This window comes from Etheostoma spectabile, chromosome 11, assembly GCF_008692095.1.
Source record: "Etheostoma spectabile isolate EspeVRDwgs_2016 chromosome 11, UIUC_Espe_1.0, whole genome shotgun sequence".
Classification (NCBI taxonomy): Eukaryota; Metazoa; Chordata; class Actinopteri; order Perciformes; family Percidae; genus Etheostoma; species Etheostoma spectabile.
Genome location: NC_045743.1, coordinates 13,221,681 through 13,241,681, shown reverse-complemented (window position 1 = coordinate 13,241,681; position 20,001 = coordinate 13,221,681). Strand labels below are relative to the sequence as shown.

The following is a 20,001-nucleotide window of genomic DNA, read 5'->3' as shown; positions in this document are numbered from 1 at the left end:
CATAGACAAAAATAGACCTATTGCACATGTGATGTTGAACTTCATGCAAGTATGGAGACTCTCCAAAATAAATATACTTTGCCTCTGCAATGCACTGTGCACATTAAAAATGTATAGTATACTGTAGAGTAGCCTTCTTCGGTGTGAACTGTGTGTGAGGGTAATAGGGTTCAACTGTTATTGTATTTAGGAGGATGATAGTGGTATCAATTATATATTAATTTAATACAATATTACCATTCATGTTTTCCATGAATTATAATTTTCCTCTCTGCAACATTCCTTTAAATGTTAATGTAATTAAACGTCTCTGTAATTGGACTATAATTCAAGCAAATCCTGAGAAGGGATTCCTATGAAAACTATTATGAAAATGCATTGTGGAGTGTTGCGTATTCCAGTGCGGAGTCAGGTATTAGACTCACAGGTCATCCTGACAGCTTTACAGTGTGGAAGGTTGGTGGGACTCTGGAGACCAACCTGCCTTTATGTGCTGTGTGCTTTAGACTGCATCTATTCTGCCTGCACTCGACATGAATCACAATGCATTACCCTCTCGTCTGCACTCTTGCTCAAGTTATCAGGAGAGGAGTTTTACTGTTGCAGTCATTAGACAGAGTTCAGTATTAGAGCACCAGGCAATCGCCTGTGGGAAACGCAAAGAATGAAGAGAATGAATAAAAAAAAAATGATGATGGAAGGAAAGAGGAAAGGTAGAAATGAAGGTGAGCAGAACAACTTCTAATTTCACTATCATAGAGGAGCATTGGAGAGGAGGGACCTCAAGCTGGGACATTAAATGCTTTCTCATGCCCAGCTGTGCAGTATATGGCCCACAGTTAAACTAGCCTGCTGCTACAAAAATGTAGATATATGGGGACTCGACATGCACCTCATTTTTTGCTGCATGTGGTTGAGCACTTGGTGTGTCTTTGTCATTTAAATGGAGTGTGAAAGACTAAGAAAGTAAAGTTCATGTAGGGGGAGAAAAAGAGGTCTGGACAGGAAGACACAATTTATTTCCGTATTTCTATACACTTTTTAATGTGGAATTACTTTTGTGAGCATCTATTTCCTTTGATGACCCAAGCAAACTGGTAATCTGAGCCCCTGTATTATAATTTACATCCCTACTTTATTCAGTGTGACGATAGTTAATTGCTAATACGTCACAGAATTTAGCGAGAATTAGAAATACAATTCATTTTACCAAAGGAATGAAAGTGTATCATAGCCTGTTATTTTTTTAGAATGTCACTGACATATAACTTTCCAACAGACTGGCAGCAATCAACACTTTTTTCCAAAAAGGTTTTCAGAGGGTAAATGCTAAAAATGAAATAAATTGAATTTTTCATTTTGAAAACAAGCTCTGGTCTTAGTTTGACTTTGCTTGCCTGAAAAAAAACCTGCATGGAGTCTCATCTGTGTATGCAGCAAAGTGTGGCCTTTTTTTTTTGTCCGTTCTCACCTGCTCCGACCACTTTGTCAATGGCGATGCAGGAGGCGTCCAGCTCCTTTGCAAACTCGTGCACAGCCTGGCTCGGGTCCTCATAGGTGTGTGGGTCCACGTAGGTCCTGATACCCGGCAGACGTACTGCAGCGGGAGAGAACAGATTGTGTCAGCTGATAATTTAAAAAATATGTGCTACCTTGAGTTAGACCTGTCCCTCGACCATGTGTCCTTGGAACATTTTATTGAATTTGTAACAACATATCACATGGCTAGCACTCCGCTTTACTTGAAAAAAAGCATTAGAAAAATGATAACTGATGACATGTCTATACCAGACAAAAACAAAAACTTTTAAGATGATGTAGGCCTCATTGTCTCAGTAATTGAATTTTAGTGAAAAATATTCAATCAAGCAAAAGCCTGTCAACGCAGCAGATCATGTGTTAGAATATTTAGTAGCACACAAATCAGCTAATGAAGAATGAATCAACAGGCTTTGCGAGATGTATGTTTTTAAGATAGATTTAAAAACAAATGTGAACCTATCTTTTAAGTAATAAAGTTGTACTTTATTAGTCCCTGAGGGGAAATGCATGCTCTTCATCTGACTCATTGAAACCATTCATGAAGCAGTGGACATTTTAGAAATAACACATCTTATATGAAGAAAAGAGTGCAAGCAACACAGAGGGAGCAAGAAAATGGTCCACGTCAGAGTAACTTTTTTCTCACTGGTCAAAAATGTATTAATGGAACTTTAAACCCCATAGTTAGAAATAGTTTAAAACTTGTGTCTCAGTTATTGCTGTCACTGGCTAAGAGAACAGTCTGATTGTGTTCCCTATTCAAATGAGGCTTCCAGGAGTGGTTTGCCAATGGACCGAGAAACCATCTTCTTTACATGGTCTCAGTCCGAATACTGTCTTCTCATATGACTAAATAAACTAAAGTAAAGGGGAAACCACTTCAAGCTTGGAAGTAACAACTGCTGTTGGTAAAGATGTTATAAGAAAAACAGCTTACAGATTGTAACTTTTAAAGTATCTTTAATATACAGTACAGTAACCAGCTGGTTATATTTCTACAGGGTAGTACTTACGGTGGCCGTTGCCAAAGTGCAGTCTTTTCTCATCAGGATGTTTGGATTTGCTGTGGCAACAAAACCTGCCAAACCAAACAGAGAAAGGTCATAACTAGTGCCACATATTTCCCAATAGGACTTCACCCGTTGGCCCGACCTGGAGTGTGTGTGAGTGTGTGGTGTGTGTGTGTGTGTGTGTGTGTGTGTGTGTGTCTGTCTCTGTGTGTCTGTCGGTTGGCAGTCAGTACTGTTCAGAGAGAGTATAAATCCATGTCTCATTATACGATTTACTGATCCTCCCTTGGTTTATAAGAGCTGGGATCACACCACCACCCACCACCACACACCCACACACACACACACACACACACCACACACACACCACACACACCACACACACACACACACACCACACACACACACATATGGAGAAGAAATAGAAGAAAGACAACTAATTTGGTGAAATACAAAACACATGCCGTCATTTTTTAAAAATACATGTAAAATCTACTTTTAAGTAGATAGAGCAAAATGATGCCATGATCTCAGTGAGAATAAAGTCCAGAGACTGGCAGACAGACCTGCCAATCAGGACGTAGAGCAGCACAGTGAGCAAGATGATGGCCACGGCAGAGGAAATGGCGATCAGAACAACCTGGCTGCTCTCACTGGAGATGGAGAAGGCTGCTGAAAGACAGGGAGCAACAAGAAATGAGCACTGCTCAACTTGGTTTTATAACAATTGATAAAAATTGATCCTGGGGGAAATTTAGGAAAATAAAATACAAACATCAATTATCTTTCAGTCACTACTTCAGACTACAGCTTCTGAAACCCAGAAAAAAATGGAATGCATACTTGTGTGGTTTCCAAAAAGAATGGTACCATAATCTTGCTATTCATTATCAGTTATTTCTTATGAACGGACAGCTTTTTTGGCCCTGTGTCTCACCATATTATCAACAACAGCAGTAACATAATTACTATAAAACTTCTACTCTGAGCTGAACTTACAGTCAGGGCTGGTCTCAAACTGGAAACTGGGGCTGCTGGCTCCATATCCTGCAGCTGTGCGCGCTCTGATCTGCAGCAGGTAGGCGGTGTTGGGCTTCAGACCATTCAGAGTCACATTACAACCCCGAGCACGAAGGATGGTGTAGCTGGTCTCCTGCTCCTCCTGTAAGACAAAGGCGGACAAAGGAAGAGAAGGACAGAGAAAGGAATTTAAAATGTGTGTGACAGCTATGTTTTTCTTTTTAGAAAAAATACTACAATTTATTCTTAGAAACTATCAATGAATACAATATACATTTACAAAATGTACAATACAACACAATATGCATTATGCGCATAAACACACATGTACACACAAACATCCCACACAGTTTGACAGCTTTCTTCCAAATCTGATGAAATATGTCCTTCTTATTTTATGACTTCTCTCCTACTGATCTCCAATGATAAAACAACAACAGGATTTACACACCAGGGCTGCATTTGGCCTATTGTTTCCAGATGTGGACGGAAGAAAAACAGTGGAGTAAAGATGAGAGGACAGGAGGTAGATAAGGAAGAGAAAAGATTGAAAGTAGCCATTTTTATTTTGGCTTCTGTACAGTGATATTTCCACATATGGAAAAAAAGAAGACTCAAACCAATAGTCTTATTCTATGTTTATGTATATTTTTTGCACTATAGTATGTTCCATGCAAATATGATTGATGAAACAAAAAAACTTTCTATTTCAGAAAAACGGTTGGGTCGGATTTAGTTTCAACCCATTTATTACTGTGCACCAAACATGTTATAAGTAAACCATAATATGCATAAAGCAAGGTATGGTATATGAAATTCTATTATTTTGGGGTTTATTTTGTTTCACAGTACTTTTTTGCATGTGACAATATTAAAAAAAAAACTATATTACAAAGTGTGATTAAACTGCATTTAAAAAACAAAGATTTCCTAAGAAAATTCCATGAATGTGAAAGTACAAAACAAAAAGGCAACTTTATTACACAAGGCAACCTGTCACTAACACAACAGGACAGCGTAACATAATTCAATCAACAAAAAAAGATAACACACCAAATGCTGTGTTTCTCTATCTGTGCCTCACTGTGTTTGAATTGTCCAGGGTTAAAATCGCTGAGCCAATCCATGCTTCCGAAAGGCTTGCAATCACAATATTATGGAAGCCATTTGATGCAATGAAACAAACTGCTAAATAGGGGGAAAATAGGACAAGGGTGATATTAAATCTTAATGACAACCTATTGGAGATGACTTCAACAATCCTGAAAATGAGCTACATGTTTTGCAATATAGCCAAGCTCATAAAAATCATCCAAGGCCAAATCGTGTTAGGGCACAGTCAAATCCTCATTTAATAGACCCAGTTATAAAGAGTAAGTCATTGGTACGGGCAACTGCATGAGTAGACATTCACACACACACAGACACACACACACACACACACACACACACACACACACACACACACACACAGCAGTGTCCAAAGAAACTTCAGGCCCATTCCTGAAGTGGATCAGAGTTTTATGGGGCACAAAGCTTTTCAATCTGCTGTATGTGTGAGGAGGTAACTGATACACCAGACCTGCACTGGGACAACTCTTCATCACAACTATAAATCTACTCCCAGCTTGTCACCGTTCCGCGTTCAGGACAGCATGTGATCTGCTGAAAATCACACACAGGTGTGGCACAGGCAGCTTTTTGTGTGTATGTGTGTGTGTTTTGTGAGAGAGAGAGAGATACAGAGAAACTCAGGCCCGACACCTCTCTATGCACACCGCAGCCAGACAAGCTGTGTGATTGTGAATTATCCACTTGTGTGTGTCTGTGTGTGTGTCTCTCACCAGAACACTGATAGAATTTAATATGGCCTCTGTGCTGCGTTCTGCTTTGACAATCTAAACAAAGCTGTAGCGAATTATAGCTTGTATGACACACACACACACACACACACACACACACACACACACACACACACACACACACTCATACCGACCCCAAAACAGGAGATGTACAGCAGAAATCTTGTTAATACAGTGTTTCAGACAGCATTCCTTCCATCTAAGACTAAATAAACATCACAATTTAAAGTGGATCTGAAGCTCTCTATCTGCTCTTTAGATTACAGTGATAAAACATGCAAAAACAATCAGCAATGTGTATTTTATTTTCACAAAGTGCACTTGGAAATGCCTTATCGCCCATTGTGTGCCCTTTAGCCGGTTAAAGCGACAGGAAGATCACTTATTTAGCCTGTGATTTCCAGAAATGAAACACCTCTCTTCTTCTGGGAATTTTTCTGGTTGGGAATTCCCAAGAATATCACCAAACATTCCCTTAGAATTCCCATATACAGGATACATAATTTGGGAACAGCCCTCACACTTTGGACACTTTGGACACTTTGGGTCTTTGGTTTCACGAACCATGTGACACAGTGGTGTGTGTTGGCGGAAAGAGTAGTGCAGCAAAGACAGGGGCAAAGGCTGGTTAGGTGGGGTCCATTCAAAATAATGTGCTGCAAGGGTTTCCTTGGTACGAACCTTGTCATGAAACTCTTCCTAACCTTTTTAAAACTGTGTAATTCATTACTATTTTTATGTCATAAAAGCAATATAAAGGCATTACTTAGCAGGACTGCATGAAAGGTGGACTACTAATGTCACTGTATTACTTAATATTATTCCTACAGTAACTCATATTTGTCATCAGAACTGTGTTTATGTATCTTGCCTTTATCTAAGTTTGGCTTAGTTAGAATCTATCATACCATATGGTTCCATCTATTTGTGAGTTTATGGCATTCTTCTCATTTGGTTTCAGTGTAATGTACTGTAGCGACTGCCAGTGGATCAGTTTATTGTGTTTTCCTTATACATTTAACTTCCTCTAAAGCTAAAAATATAGCAGTGGGAATGTTCCTTAAAAAGTATATATTCCATGTAACTTTGGAAACAACAGATGTCATGTACATTGAAGGTAATTTAAGCTACTAGAACCTACAATGACTCAACATTATTTATGTGCTACAGTTAATGATCTATTGGATGAACATGGTAGATTATTAAGTCCATATTTCCATCAGTTGGCAGCAAATGTTGCACAAAACGTTACTTTAAAAGTGAGAATACCAATCACCACTTTGGATTTACAGACTAAATGACTTGTGACTATTAATATTTGTGTTCTCCCTCACATAAAGCTCCCACTAGAAAAGCCCGAAACTATAAAAATGAAATGTAGTCTTGTTTGACTTTTAAACCCTGCAAAGAAAACGTAACTATGATGGCTTTCTTTGTCGGCCATTGGTTTGACATCAGAAATCTATTTGTCCATCAAGTAATTCATCTAGTACACATGACGTGTTTTTGCTTTGAGTGATGTTGTGTGGTTGTTGGCGAAATGTTCACATTTTTACATTAAGAGAAGCTAGAGTCATCAGTAAATTTCTATTGGATTACATGATAATGTACACTGTGTATGTCTGTTTTAAACTTGTGTAAATAAAGACAGAGAAAACCACAAACAAATCTGTACATCTTGCTAAAAGCTCTCTTTTAATCTTTCTCGGCCTGTTTTTGTATTCTGTTTCCCCATCCTGTTTATGTGTACATGCAATTATAGCTGCGTGAGTCTGAGTATATGTGTCTCTAAAAGCCTCTCTTTATGTCTCATAACTGAGTCATGGTGTGGTCTTGGTCTGGGGAATTGGTGCTCCAACTCTTGTTCTTCTATGGCCTTGATCCTCGGCATGCTAGAGGCCCTCACCATGCCACACGAAGAGGCCTCTATCCTGGGCTGTTATGGGGGTCTCCCATGGTTGCCTTCCCCTTTTGCGGGAAGAGCTTTTGTCTGGGGTTTGAAATCCGGGGGTATTTTGGGCTGTTGCGGAGTTTTCCTTGGGAACTTTGTGGGCTTTGTGTGTCCCCCCTGATGTCTCCGAAACCCTGAAGATGATTGATTTAAAAGGGGTCAGGACAAGGGCCCAAAAGTTTTAATCATAGCGTCGAAGACTTTCCCAAGCCCCACCCTTTTATTTTCCCCCATCTTTTTTTAAAGAATATTTCAAACTTGAAAGTCAAATTAGCCGCTGACTTGACCCTTAAAATTTTTTCCCTCGCTCTTTTTTGTTTAACCTTGGTAAGGAGGTGGGAAGGCAGAGTTTAAGAAGAAACAGCCTTTTTCGGGCCCTAAACAAGAATTTTGGCCAGGGTTTGGGTTAACAAAATTATCTGGGAAACCCTGCAGGCACCCCCCACCACACACACCACATTACACCAAAACGCGCGGGGTGTTAAAATTGCATCCCCGGCTAATTTTCCCCATCAAAGTCAAACCCTACACGCATTGGGGCTGAAAGCCAGTGTAAAATTTGTTCTGCACTAATTTTCCCCCACAAGAAGACAACCCCCCAACCTTACTGTCTGCCATAAAACTTGTCTCCTTAGGGAAAAAAAAGAGAGGAGGCAGGAGGGAAATAGGGGAGAATGAAAAAAGGAGATGAAGGTAAACATAAGGGGGGGTGGGGGGGTTAAAAAAACACAAAAAACAGAAAAAACAAACTAAGGGAAAAAGGGAGGGAAGAGTGGGAGAAAAGTGGGGGGGGAAGGAAAAGAGAAAAGGGACACGGTAAAATAAAATTTTGGCTTGTTATAGTAAGGGCTGGGAAAAATCAGTTCACCAAAATTTTACCCTGACCCCAACCCTTTCCCCTGTGTTTTAAAGGAAACGGGATTGAAATTTCAAAAATATCATAATGGGATTCTTGTATGACTTTAAAATTCCAACAGCGAAAAATGTAAATACTTTTTTTTTGAGTTTCCAAACACCCAAAATTTTTTTTTCACTATAGGGTTTTTTATTTGAAAAAGTCCATTTTCACATTAAGTGTGTTATGGCTGGCAGGGCCCAAAAAAATCTCAAAAATGCTGCCCCCAAAAATAGCCTAAAAGGATTCGGTAACATGCTCTATGGGCCCAAATATGCAAAAAGAAAAAAAAAAAAACCCAAAATTTTTCACACACGGCCCATGAGAAAATGTCAAAGGAAAGAAAGGTTTGCCAGCTTTAAACTCTTTTTCCAGTTTTCTTTGATACATCAATGGTTGAAAAAGCTAACCCGGCTCTGTCTAAAGGTAACAAAAAAAGCTAACTAATATGTGTTCCTTAGTGAGCTTAAGAGTTGCTTATAGTGTTAACTGTTTATAGTATACATTATATGCTGGTCTTAAATAGTCTTAAACGTGTGGTATACTAGCCGCACTTGAGGTGGCGTGCCAACAGGACGTCAAAATTACGTAGATCTCTCTGGCCTGCCAGGATTTATGTTTTATTCATCGGCGCAAAACAAAGCAGAACGAAGGAGCCTGAACGAGCTTGAGGGTAACCGGACGCCAGGACTCTCAGAGTGACTGCAAGTCTCTCTTGTAAACCTACTGGGTTAAGATGAGTTTTTTTTATGGTGAATGAAAGGTTTGATCCGATGAAGTGGGTCATTGAATCAAATCGAAGCATTGACGGCAATGCTGCTCTTGCAGTTCTGCCGTTGTTTACCTTTTTCTTCTTCTTCTAGTCTGTAGAAATAACAAAGTCGGTAGCCTTTACTTATTATCGACACCTCTGTTCAGGAGAAGACTGCAACTAGTGTCGCGATCACCATGCGCAAGTATAAATAGCTACGGCACTCTCATAATGTCACGTTTGCGCACGCCAGCTTGGCTGAAGCTACTGTAAAAAGACCCTTATATTTAGTAGCACAGTGGTATCCATCGTCTCATCAAACTCTTGGTAAGAATGTCAAAAAAGTGTTTCCCAAAATGTTGAACAAGCCTTTAAGAATTTCAGTTAATGATGCTACCTTGCTCATAGGCACATGAGGTAAAGCCTTATATATAATATTATATTTTGCACAAACCTTTTCGTAGTATTTGATCTCATAGTCGAGGATAATGCCGTTGGGTCTCTTGGGGTCTCAAACAGGGGCCATGTTTCGAGATGTCTTCTCCTTTCTGATCACTGTTACTTGGGAGGGTGCTGGGTAAAAAAAGACGACCAAGAGAGGGGAAAAGGAGAAAATTTTAGGTTCCCTTTTAAAGGAGGTTTTAAAAAAAACAGTCCTCCGGTGTTGCTCCCGGGATTGCTAGGGTTTCCCTTTTTTGCCCAACATTTTTGCTCAGTGGGGGCCCCATTAAAGCCCTGGGCCCGGGGTTTTTGGGGGTTTTTAAAAAGCAAAGCTTGTATCCATCGCAATCACCCTGGGGTGATGGAGTGACGGGTTATCATTGATTAAAACTTTACCTCAACAATAACAAAACGTTTTCCACTATTTAAATGAAATTGTCATGAATTTTGGGTTAGAGGGTCTTTTGTCAAGCAAGCAAAATTGAAAAGGGGAAAAAAGTTTTGGGAAATGTAAAATTCGGGGAGGAATCACTGGGGTCTTTTCAAAAAATTTATTTTTTCTGCGTCCGGAGCGGGTTGAAATATAAAATTTCCCCTTCATCATTTTTTAAATTGTTCCTGTTTTATATTGCAGAAAAAAATGCATTTATAGGGCCCCTGAAACCACTGTTTTGTCCTTTTTTGTGGGAAACTTTTTTCCCTCTGCATTTCTTTGAAACCTGTTTTTATTTGAAACCGTGTAAGCCATCTCTTCCCCTTTCTCTCACTGCTGTCCCTGTCCGTTATGGTGTGGCGATTTCTCCCTTGCCAATCTTCCCCGCCAATCCTTCCCCCCACCTCCCCTTCCCCTCGGGATTTTAAAGGGGCCCAATGTAAACTCAACACATCGCTCCCTTTAACCCCGAAACCCCCCCCTCCCTGGGTTTTTTCTGCCCTCGTTCCCCTCCCTTTCCCCATTTCCCTTTTTTACTGCCTCTAATTTCCGGGCAGCCCCGGGGCCCACCCGGCTTGGGGCATTGATTTTTAATTTTATAAAAACCAAGGGAAAAACCCTGTTTGTTTTTTAAAATGTTAAACCCTTTTTCTTAAATTGCGATATTAGCAGGGGTGTTTGTGTGTGTGTGTTGTTTTGTGTGTGCTTTCATCCGTGTCAAACCCTCCGTGTTTTTTTCCGCGGGAAGTTTTTTTTTTTTCCCGGAAATTTAACCCAAATTTAAGAAATCTTTTTTTTTTCCTCCTCTCCTCCACCCCCTCCTCCCCCTCGGGTTCTGATAGCGGGGGGGTTTTTTTTTTATTGGCTCGGGGTTTAGGGTTTGGTTTAATGTTTTACTGTTTCTGGGCCCTTTTGGGGGCCCCGCTTTAAGTTCCTCCCCTCCCCCTTTTACCCTTTCCCGGGGCTCCCTCCCTTTTTCTCTCTCTTTTTTCTCCCCTTTTGCCCCCAAATTCCCAGCATTTAAATTTGGGGCCTGCCATTCCGGGTTTCCCTCTCGGGGTAAACTGAAACTGAAACAGCATACCGGGGGCCCATAAGGGCCCTTTAAAAAATTTCCCTTTTCAATGTCAGGTCCCGGGAAGGGGCCGGGCTAAACACAGCTTTTTGGAAGAAATGTATTTTTACAACATTTTTGGTAAATTTTTGGAAGTAGTTTTTTGGGTAGAACACTAAAATTTCCCTTTAAAAGAGATAATGTCCGGGGCCACATTTGCCAGACTTTTTTCTCTCTCTTTTTTCCCTTCCCCGTTTTCTTCTACTTAAAATTTTGTGGGAAAAGACATTATTGCATGGGAACCCATCCAAAAGAAATTTGAAGCAATTTTTTTTTTGGTTTTTCCCTTTTGGGTCACCGACCACACCCAAACAGGTGAAAATTGTTGGCCAGGCCTATGTATTTTATTCTGTATGTCCCTGTTTTCCCCCTCCTGCCCGGTTTCCATTTCCCGCGGCGGGTCAACTGTTGATATTGATACGAAAAATGGGGACACAGTTCCGTGTTTTTACCCTGGGTTTTAAAAATGTTGGGCCCGGAAAAGGAAGGGGGAGAGCTACCCTGCAGAAACCTTTGGGCGCACCCCCGGACCACCCCCCCTTTCCCCCAAAAACATTTTTAAAACCGCTTTGGCATTTGAAAACGTTTGTTGTGGTTTGTGTTTTGATTTTGTTTGGTACAGAAAGTTAAAGGGGGGGTGGCTACTGCACTGCCTGCTAATCCTTGTGACTTAAAGGGTTTTTGATGGAGAGTGTCCCGTTTGAAAGGCGGATTTTGTTCGAGAGAGAGGGGCCTGTGTGGGTGGGTGGTATAGGGAGGGTGGGGTGTGGTGGTAAGGTGTGTTAATTTTTTCCTTCTATAGTTCTTTATCTTCTCTAGTCAAAGATGAAGCTCTTCTGATAATTGCTCAAACATTAAAGATGGGTTTTAAAATCCAGAGCACGCACAGCCCTCTTTGTGATGATAAGTCCTCTTCAAATCTTATAAATATGCCAATCGCAGAGACAATCCACCTGAATAACCACATAGATTATAATGGTTACTAATAACAGACTCCAAAGCATTGCTAAACCTTTTTGTCTTTTTCAGTTGGATTGTCTTTCCTTCACATGTGTAGCTTTTAATCCCTCTTGCCCTTTCCCCTCATACCAATATGATTTGAGGCCTGACTTATCTCCAGCCTAGACACATGTGCACGTACTTTATGTGAATAAACACATACACACATACACACACACACACACAGAATCTATATTTACCTCTCATCCCTGCCCTGTCACTTTAAAGAGATCATGCCTGGACCTTGTCACTTTTAATACAGCCAAAGTGTGACAACACAGAGCACAGCAGACATCTGTCTGTGTATTGTGTTACAAAACACCTTCACATTTGCATATTTATCACACTGACAGGTCTTCTTCTCAGAGAGTTGACATATATTTGATTGAGTATATCCATCCTGACAGTGAGTGTATGTTTGCCCTTGAGTCTTTCTTGTTGGAAAGCTATATGCGGTATGATCCTCATTGTACCTACTAATCCCAGAAAGAAACATCTTCTTAATTACACCTTGCCTTGATTAACAACAGTGTGACATGTCCTGAGTGTTTCACTGATTGTACCTGATTGTAGCCAATGCAGCCATGGTAACCTGTAAATCAAAGCACCTCTTATGTTCTTGAAACAAAGCCGGTACAAACAAGGGGGTAAGCTTCTCCTCTCTAAGCGTAGCTCCTATGGCGCCATTTTAATGCTACAAAGCACTCACCCGCCGTTAGCATTCCATTGACCGTCATTCATTTTTATGTCACTTTGACAGCAAATAACTTTACATCTGAAGCGTTTAAAGATTCTATTTGTCCATTATTCATTTCTAAAGAAACCTGACAATGTATAACAGGCTCCACTACCTTGTAACTCACATTATGTCAACCGTATTGTCAGGAGAAGCTTGCAGACAGTTTTGACTTACATTAGCTTTAGGTGTAATTACTAATGTTAACTAATATTTTAGTTAGAAATAATTATCCTGTGCCTATGTTATCTCCTTACATATATCTACGCTCTCCTTCTCTGCGAGATTGGGAATGATTGAGATTTCTCTTGGCACAGCTACCAGACGACTTACAACATCAACATCAAGCTCAGTTGGAGGCTGTGCAGTAACGCTCAGCACTCACCGGAAAAGTGCTTCAAATATCCTTCACTGGTCTCCTTACAGAGCAACGGGATCTGTTGGTCCATTTCTTTAACTGTCTATGGGTACAAGGAGGTGCCATGCATTCAAATAAAAACAAACAAAGGGCACAAAGCAAAACGCTTCACGACATTCCAACTCCGACCACTCTGTTTAAATCCACAGCTCTTGGCATCTGCCTATCATCAACAATGTGATGGTCTGACCTCGCTGTATGATAACTTATGAGGGAACTCCCATCTGTTCACTCTGCTCAAAAACCCCCTTCTATGTGCTAAACCCACTTCCAAGGTTTGGAACAAAAAAAGCCCTACAGAGATTAGTGGAAACACATTAAAAAAAGAGAATAGAAGGGTTTGGGTTGGGTTTGGAAAGTGATAGGTAAAAATAAAAGATCCAGATGAAGAGAGAGATAAGGATCGATAGGAAAACAGAAAAAACTAACACTGAAATGCTGACACAAAGCATTACCAAACACAAAGGTAAACTGTGTAAGTGAATAGTTAATAGAGCGAGAAAAGAAATAATTGATGTATTACAGCCAGACCTTTGTGCATTCCTTACTAGAGTCAGGGATTTCTGAGGTTTGGCACTTTCAACTGCAGTTAGATTTATTTTACTCTTGGAATTTCACAACACCACTTTCCTTTGCTTTCTTATTCATCTAAGGACTTGACGCGTGGAGAAATATTTGTATAAAAGATTGATGGGAGTTTTAGGTGCCCATCCTCACATTAAGAGTTGAAAGGATGAGGTATATATACATACTGTATATCTTTTTTTTTTTGCGAAGGAGGAAGACATTCGATCCCGGTCGTTAAACAAGAGCATAGGGGCCTGGGATCGCCTTGTAAATGTCCAGGGCTGATGGTTGTAGTGCATGCGTTCAGAGCACATACACTATAGGCTAGTGTACTATATGATAAGGGTATTTAGAAGGAGAGGGAGAAAGGAGGTGCAGTATAGAGAAAGGTATTTGCATATTATCCATGGTTAGGTAGCTATATTCTTTTTTTATTTAAAGAATTTCAGTTTTACCCACAGCAAAATTTAAAATACCCTTTCCTTATACATTAGTTCCACTGGTGTAGTGGTTGATTGGAAAGAAAAGCTGTGCTTTGATAAGATGTGGTCTAGAATCTCTCTGATTATCTGAGTGCATTCCTTTAACAATCTATCCAGCTGTTATGAGTGACATATTACCAGCTTGGTTGGTAGTGATGGTGACAGCGGCATACTGCCTCATCTTGGGTGCTTGCAATGACACACCGTTCAGCGCTTCAATCTCAAAGGTGTAGTTAGTGTGGGCTAGCAGATTGGCCACCGTCACTGTGGTGTTTTGGAGGCCCGTGGCTCTTGGCAGAAAGTGAACATTGCTCCGGCAAGGCTCACAGCTCAGGTTGCCACCGTTACTGCCATTAGCCGCTCCACCTCGGCAGCGTTTGCACAAGACAGTGAAGGTGAGGTCCTTGCGCCCACCAGTGTCCTCAGGCCAGCTCCAGTCCAGGATAACCGACGTCTCATTGATGGAAGAGATCACATTTCGAGGAGCTGTAGGGGGTCCTGGTAGGAAAAGGAGGATGAGGTCATCAGAAAAATACAATGAGAGAAATGTTTGAATTGGGTGGAAATAAGGTGGAAAGAAAAGTAAGAAGTAGAAAGGTGATATAAGAAAGGGAAGTGAACAAATAAAGGAGATAGAAAATAGTATTTACGTCAAGCAGAAAGCTGGCATTAGATGGAATTAGATTTAGCAGCAGAGTCAAGTATGCCAAGTATGATGCACACAACTTCAAGAATTGAAGATTTTTCTTTAAACAAATGGGAACATTCAAAAAAAGAGTTCTCTAAAACATTGTGATGGATGAATTTGTGTGTATTAAATGTTTGTTTTTTTTTCCGGGAAGTGACTTTCACGGGATTACACTTAACGGGGTCTTTTTGTGCAAACATAGTGTCCATGCTTAGAAATCTTTACTCAAGAAATCTTTAATGAATGCTACACAACCTCTGTAGCTGTAGTTTAATATGGTAATATCAGGGTTAATATGAGTCTGTGTATGCATGACAGAATGTATGTTTTCCTCTCTTTTTGGATCAGGAAAAGAAGAAAAGTGCAAGACACAAAAAAGACTGTCAAACTGAGATTGGCATATTAAAGTTAAAACATTGTATTACAAACAGATCTCTTTTCCAGATTTGGTATAACTGTAATTACATGAAGAACAAAACCAAACTGCCAAATAACTATGATGAGAAGTTGCAGGAAGAGGGGGAAGTGGGCTTAGTGGATTGTGTCTTGAGATAAAGTGCTTTGTTTGGTGGGCTTGACTTGACAAGAATTTACTTCACTCCCAAACTATGCACCGCTCCTGTCTGCTAATCTGCATTGCAGTCTTTGACTGTGTAAGAGAGAAAGCAGAAGAAAATACCCCAAATGCTTTGGTGTTGGAACAGAAAATCAGAACATGACATCAGGGAATATGCAAGTCTCACAAATGTAACTTCTTAAGATATATTTAATGCTGTAAAAAAAATGAACATGAAATAAGTTTGATACAATTAGGACACAATGAAGGGGCAAACTATGTTATAGGCTATTACATTTGGCCATTTCAGTTACTATTACCAAACTTTTGATAAAAGAACACAATGTGTGGTTTTGAGTCATTGTATTTCAATGTCTCCTCCCCGGCCTCAACAGAAATCACTAAATGAAACTTTTGGCATCCTGTTACTATCATCAGAAAGAAATTTGAGAACAAACAGGAGCACATCTCACAATAATTGTGCAAATTTTCTCAACCATTGAGATCAGTGCTAACATTCAAGGGGCTCTCGGTCAATTCTAGTCAAGCAATGAACACCAAATAATTTGTCAAACCCTCAAGAGAAAACAGGTATCAGTTATTAAAAATGCATTTATCACCCTACTCTGTATATTCTTAAAGTACAGTTAGCCCTGATTTCTACCAACTGCGGAACAACTGCGGAACAGCTGCGGATCCGCTCCGGAACGATGCCGGAGTCATTAGGTTTCCATTGAAGTCAATGTGTGTATTTTCACTGACTGCGGAACAGCTGCGTCCCAACTCCGTCCCAGCTCCGACAATCCACAGCCCTCCGGAGCAGATACACAGAGCTTCTATTTTTGCTGGATGGCCGAGAGCTCCGCAGCAATTCAGCACAGGGCAGATTGAGCGGGACAGGAAGTTGCGCCCAGAAACAAAATTAATTAATTTTCAAAATGAAATACACCATACTCACGGCAGATCATATTTCCCTGCACTACAACTTGAAAAGGTCATAATGGGTGGAGATAAGCCTGAAGTCAACAGGTCAGAGGTTTTGTAGTTCTGTTTATAGAAACTACATCCTGTTATATCGCTCGATCATACGTGAATTTGCGAGATTTCGTGGTTCCTTGTGACTTCAGCAGTCAGTCATGGCCACTGCCGTTCCGCAACAAATCCGGACCTGGTGGGTACCGACGGACAGCGGGCACAGAGCCAACATGCAGCTGGGCCGACTCGCAACCCATTCTAAAGTTGGTGGAAATCTAGGATAAGACTATATTTCTCCAGTACGAATCTGACCCTGACAGTCCTCTGGCTCACCTTTACAGCTTACTCCCCTGACCACATCAAACTTGTTATTCATACAATATATTAGCTGCACAGGCATGCATATGTACACATGCAGGCAATCATACAGTAATTCCAAATGTCAAAATAATAAATTGGCATCAAGATTAACATGTGACATTAATTATGGTTTGTAAGAACTGAAGATGTGTGCTTAATCTCCAGTCCCTCAAAAAGAGACGTGTGTATTGGCAATTCTCTTTAGCCTCTTTCCAGCCTAATACTTTTCGCTGGAGCTCACTGCATTTTGAAAGAAAGCGATTTCACCATGTCATTCAGCAAGCGATGGTGATGGTCAGCAAGGCAAACTCACAGTTAATGTGTTAGTTTGGAGGAGGCGCTTTGGGATGTATGCATTGATGCATTTTTAATAGATTCTTCAGGGGAGACATACAATACTTAATACACTATTATGACAGCTGTTACAAAAATGTCCCATGTTGAATACAGCAGGAAATACCATACAGCTGGCGGTATTTTTTGTAATATTTCGTTTTTTTAGAGTTTAGCGTCCTTAGTTTGTTGCAAACATTTTCAAATTTCCAGAGTCAATTAAAGACAACCTCTATCCCACCGCTAAAAGTATAATCATGATCATTATCTTCTAAAAAACGTATCTATTCATTTACAGCCCTTGTGTCGCTCAATCTGTCCCAATGAGGTGAAATTTGCCTAGTTGACAAGATGGCGTTGAGATAATCACAACAGGGACCTGACAGGACTGTCTTTCTAATTAGAATTCTGTCTATGGCTGTGGGCGTTGATTTGTATTTTCTACTGTTCTCCACACGGTGCAAGATCATTTTTTTTCTTCCTAGCCCATTTAGTAACGGATGTATCCATAACCTGACATCAGGGAATGCAGTGATTTATAGTTTTATGGGGAATGCATTTTGGAAGCCTCGCAGGAGGCATCTGCATCTGTAATCCATTTGCTTCACAGGGAGACAAAAGAAAATCATGCAGGGAGTGGAAAAGGTGATAAAGAGTCTTTGGGCGACCATGGCTTTGGTGACCTTTAAGTAATAACAAATGTTGACCCTCTTCATCGGTTAAAAAGCTATTTTTACCCATGAATTGATAAACGGTCCTTAACTGAATCATGTGTACGACTCAAACTATGAATTAGATTCCTCTGACTAGAAAAATACACTTTAAACACAGTACAAGCCTCTGGAGTAAACTTGTATAAATACAGAGTGTACGCAAAATATTTTTTGTCAAATGTCTTTTTGTTTTGTGCATGTAGCTATCCCTACAACAATATGAAGCATGGACAAACTATTTTGCAATAAAAACATTCAGTGTAAAAAGCATATGAAAGCATGTTTATCATTTTAGGACACTTAAACTCATTGACAGCAAAATGAATGGGTTGCGGCATCTGTTCAAGGCAAGGATAAGACAGGTTTCATTGCATGTTTTATGGGCTAATGAGAACAGCCCACCCACACCACATTGGAGGGTTTCTCCTGCTGGATATCTGATATAGAAATAACATGAGTAGCTAGGGAAAGGGAGGAACCTGAATGACATCCGGATGCCACTGACTCCTCATCACATAGCCCCAAATGTTAAGCTAATTGTAATCTAAAAGCACACTTACGTGTACAGGCCATGGACGCAGGGTCTCCCTCAGCACGGAAGTAGTTTTTCTCACAGCCACAGTGCAGCGACCCCTCATGGTGGGAGAAACTATGAGGCGGACACTTTGAACACTCCATGTTTCCAAGCGTAGACTTGTAGAAGCCCGCCCTGCACACTGGAGACAAAAGAACACAGACAGATGCATGAGCGTCATATTGAATCAGCACATCAATAGCTATCCAATAGCTGCATTCTTCTCTGGTACGCACCTACAACAAGTAAGAAATAAAAAAGGGGGATTAGTATTACTTTTTAATGCACACACACACACACACACACACACACACACACACACACACACACACACACACATACACATACACACACACACACACACACAAAAACACACACACACCTGCAAATAGAGTGAATGTAAATGTGCTGTAAATGTAAAAAGAACCCATTCACTGCTTGTAAAAAAACAAAATAATAATTCTCTGAAATGTCTTTGTCTTTATTTCTCGCTCTCTTCATCTCTCAAAAGGCACAACATGAATAATGCAAATGGTCCCCTCAGATAAAAGGACTGTTCTCTTTAAATATCTGTGGTGTTAAATCTGCATTCAGCAGCTCTTTTAACTCCTACTCACCACAAATCTGTTGCAATCTGTGTAAGTAGGGTGACACTCCACCTGTGTAAAGTGTATTGCATGTGTAAGTGTATGTGTGTTTGGGTTTCTGTGTAGGACGAAACATCAAACATAACTCTCCTTTATGTTTTTTTTCTCCTTTCTCTATCAATTTAGTTCCACCGCACTCTTGTATTCTCTTTTCTCCTCTTCTATTACAGGTTGAAACCGTTGTCATCTTATCTACACTGGATGATAATATACAAAGGATTGAAGCCTACAAAAAGCCTATCTCCATGAAGGTACATGTCCATTTTACTGCCCATAGACAGCAGGGTTTTACACCGTAAAAGTACTGTACTTCCAAGCACTTGAGGTATTTCTACTGCCAGTACACATTAATTGCAATACACAGACAAAAAGCTTCTCTGTCTCTCTCTCTCCTCTCTCTCTCTCTCTCTCTCTCTCTCTCTCTCCTCTTTCTCTCTCTCTCGCACACACAAAGATGCACACATCCACACACACTTGATTAAAAAAATGGCTAGCACCAATAGCAGCAAGCCAGCAGAATGTGTGGGCTCAGCAGAACAGGTCTGACAGATCCCAGTGGTGGACAACACACTTCTGCAAAAGCCAACACTGCTGATACTACTGCCATATCCATCACTGACACTGGCACACCAAAGTCCCATGCTGCACTAAACACTCCTCTACCTCCCTGTTTACATTGTGTGTGTGTGTGTGTGTGTGTGTGTGTGTGTGTGTGTGTGTGTGTGTGTGTGTGTGTGTGTGTGTGTGTGAGTAATGGAATTTGGAGCGGGTATAAACAGCCCAATATAATCCTACTGCTGGAATGACAACCACAACACTTGCTGACACACACAAAACAGACCACCCTGATTGGAGGACAAACCAGGAAATTAGATGTGACAGCCAGCACCTCCTAGCCAATCAGGTAACAGAAGCAGAAGATAGCCACTGGGTC

At 40.5% G+C, this 20,001-nt stretch overlaps 1 protein-coding gene across 1 annotated transcript in view; it reads right to left on the bottom strand.

Moving 5' to 3' along the window:
* epha3 (eph receptor A3) overlaps positions 1 to 20,001 on the bottom strand; it is a 98,984-nt gene that overhangs the window by 29,098 nt on the left and 49,885 nt on the right. Inside the window, 7 exon segments of the mRNA XM_032530303.1 lie at positions 1,472 to 1,597; positions 2,556 to 2,620; positions 3,119 to 3,224; positions 3,552 to 3,714; positions 9,486 to 9,604; positions 14,360 to 14,719; positions 18,407 to 18,562. Coding sequence (XP_032386194.1) covers positions 1,472 to 1,597; positions 2,556 to 2,620; positions 3,119 to 3,224; positions 3,552 to 3,714; positions 9,486 to 9,604; positions 14,360 to 14,719; positions 18,407 to 18,562 — 1,095 coding nt within the window.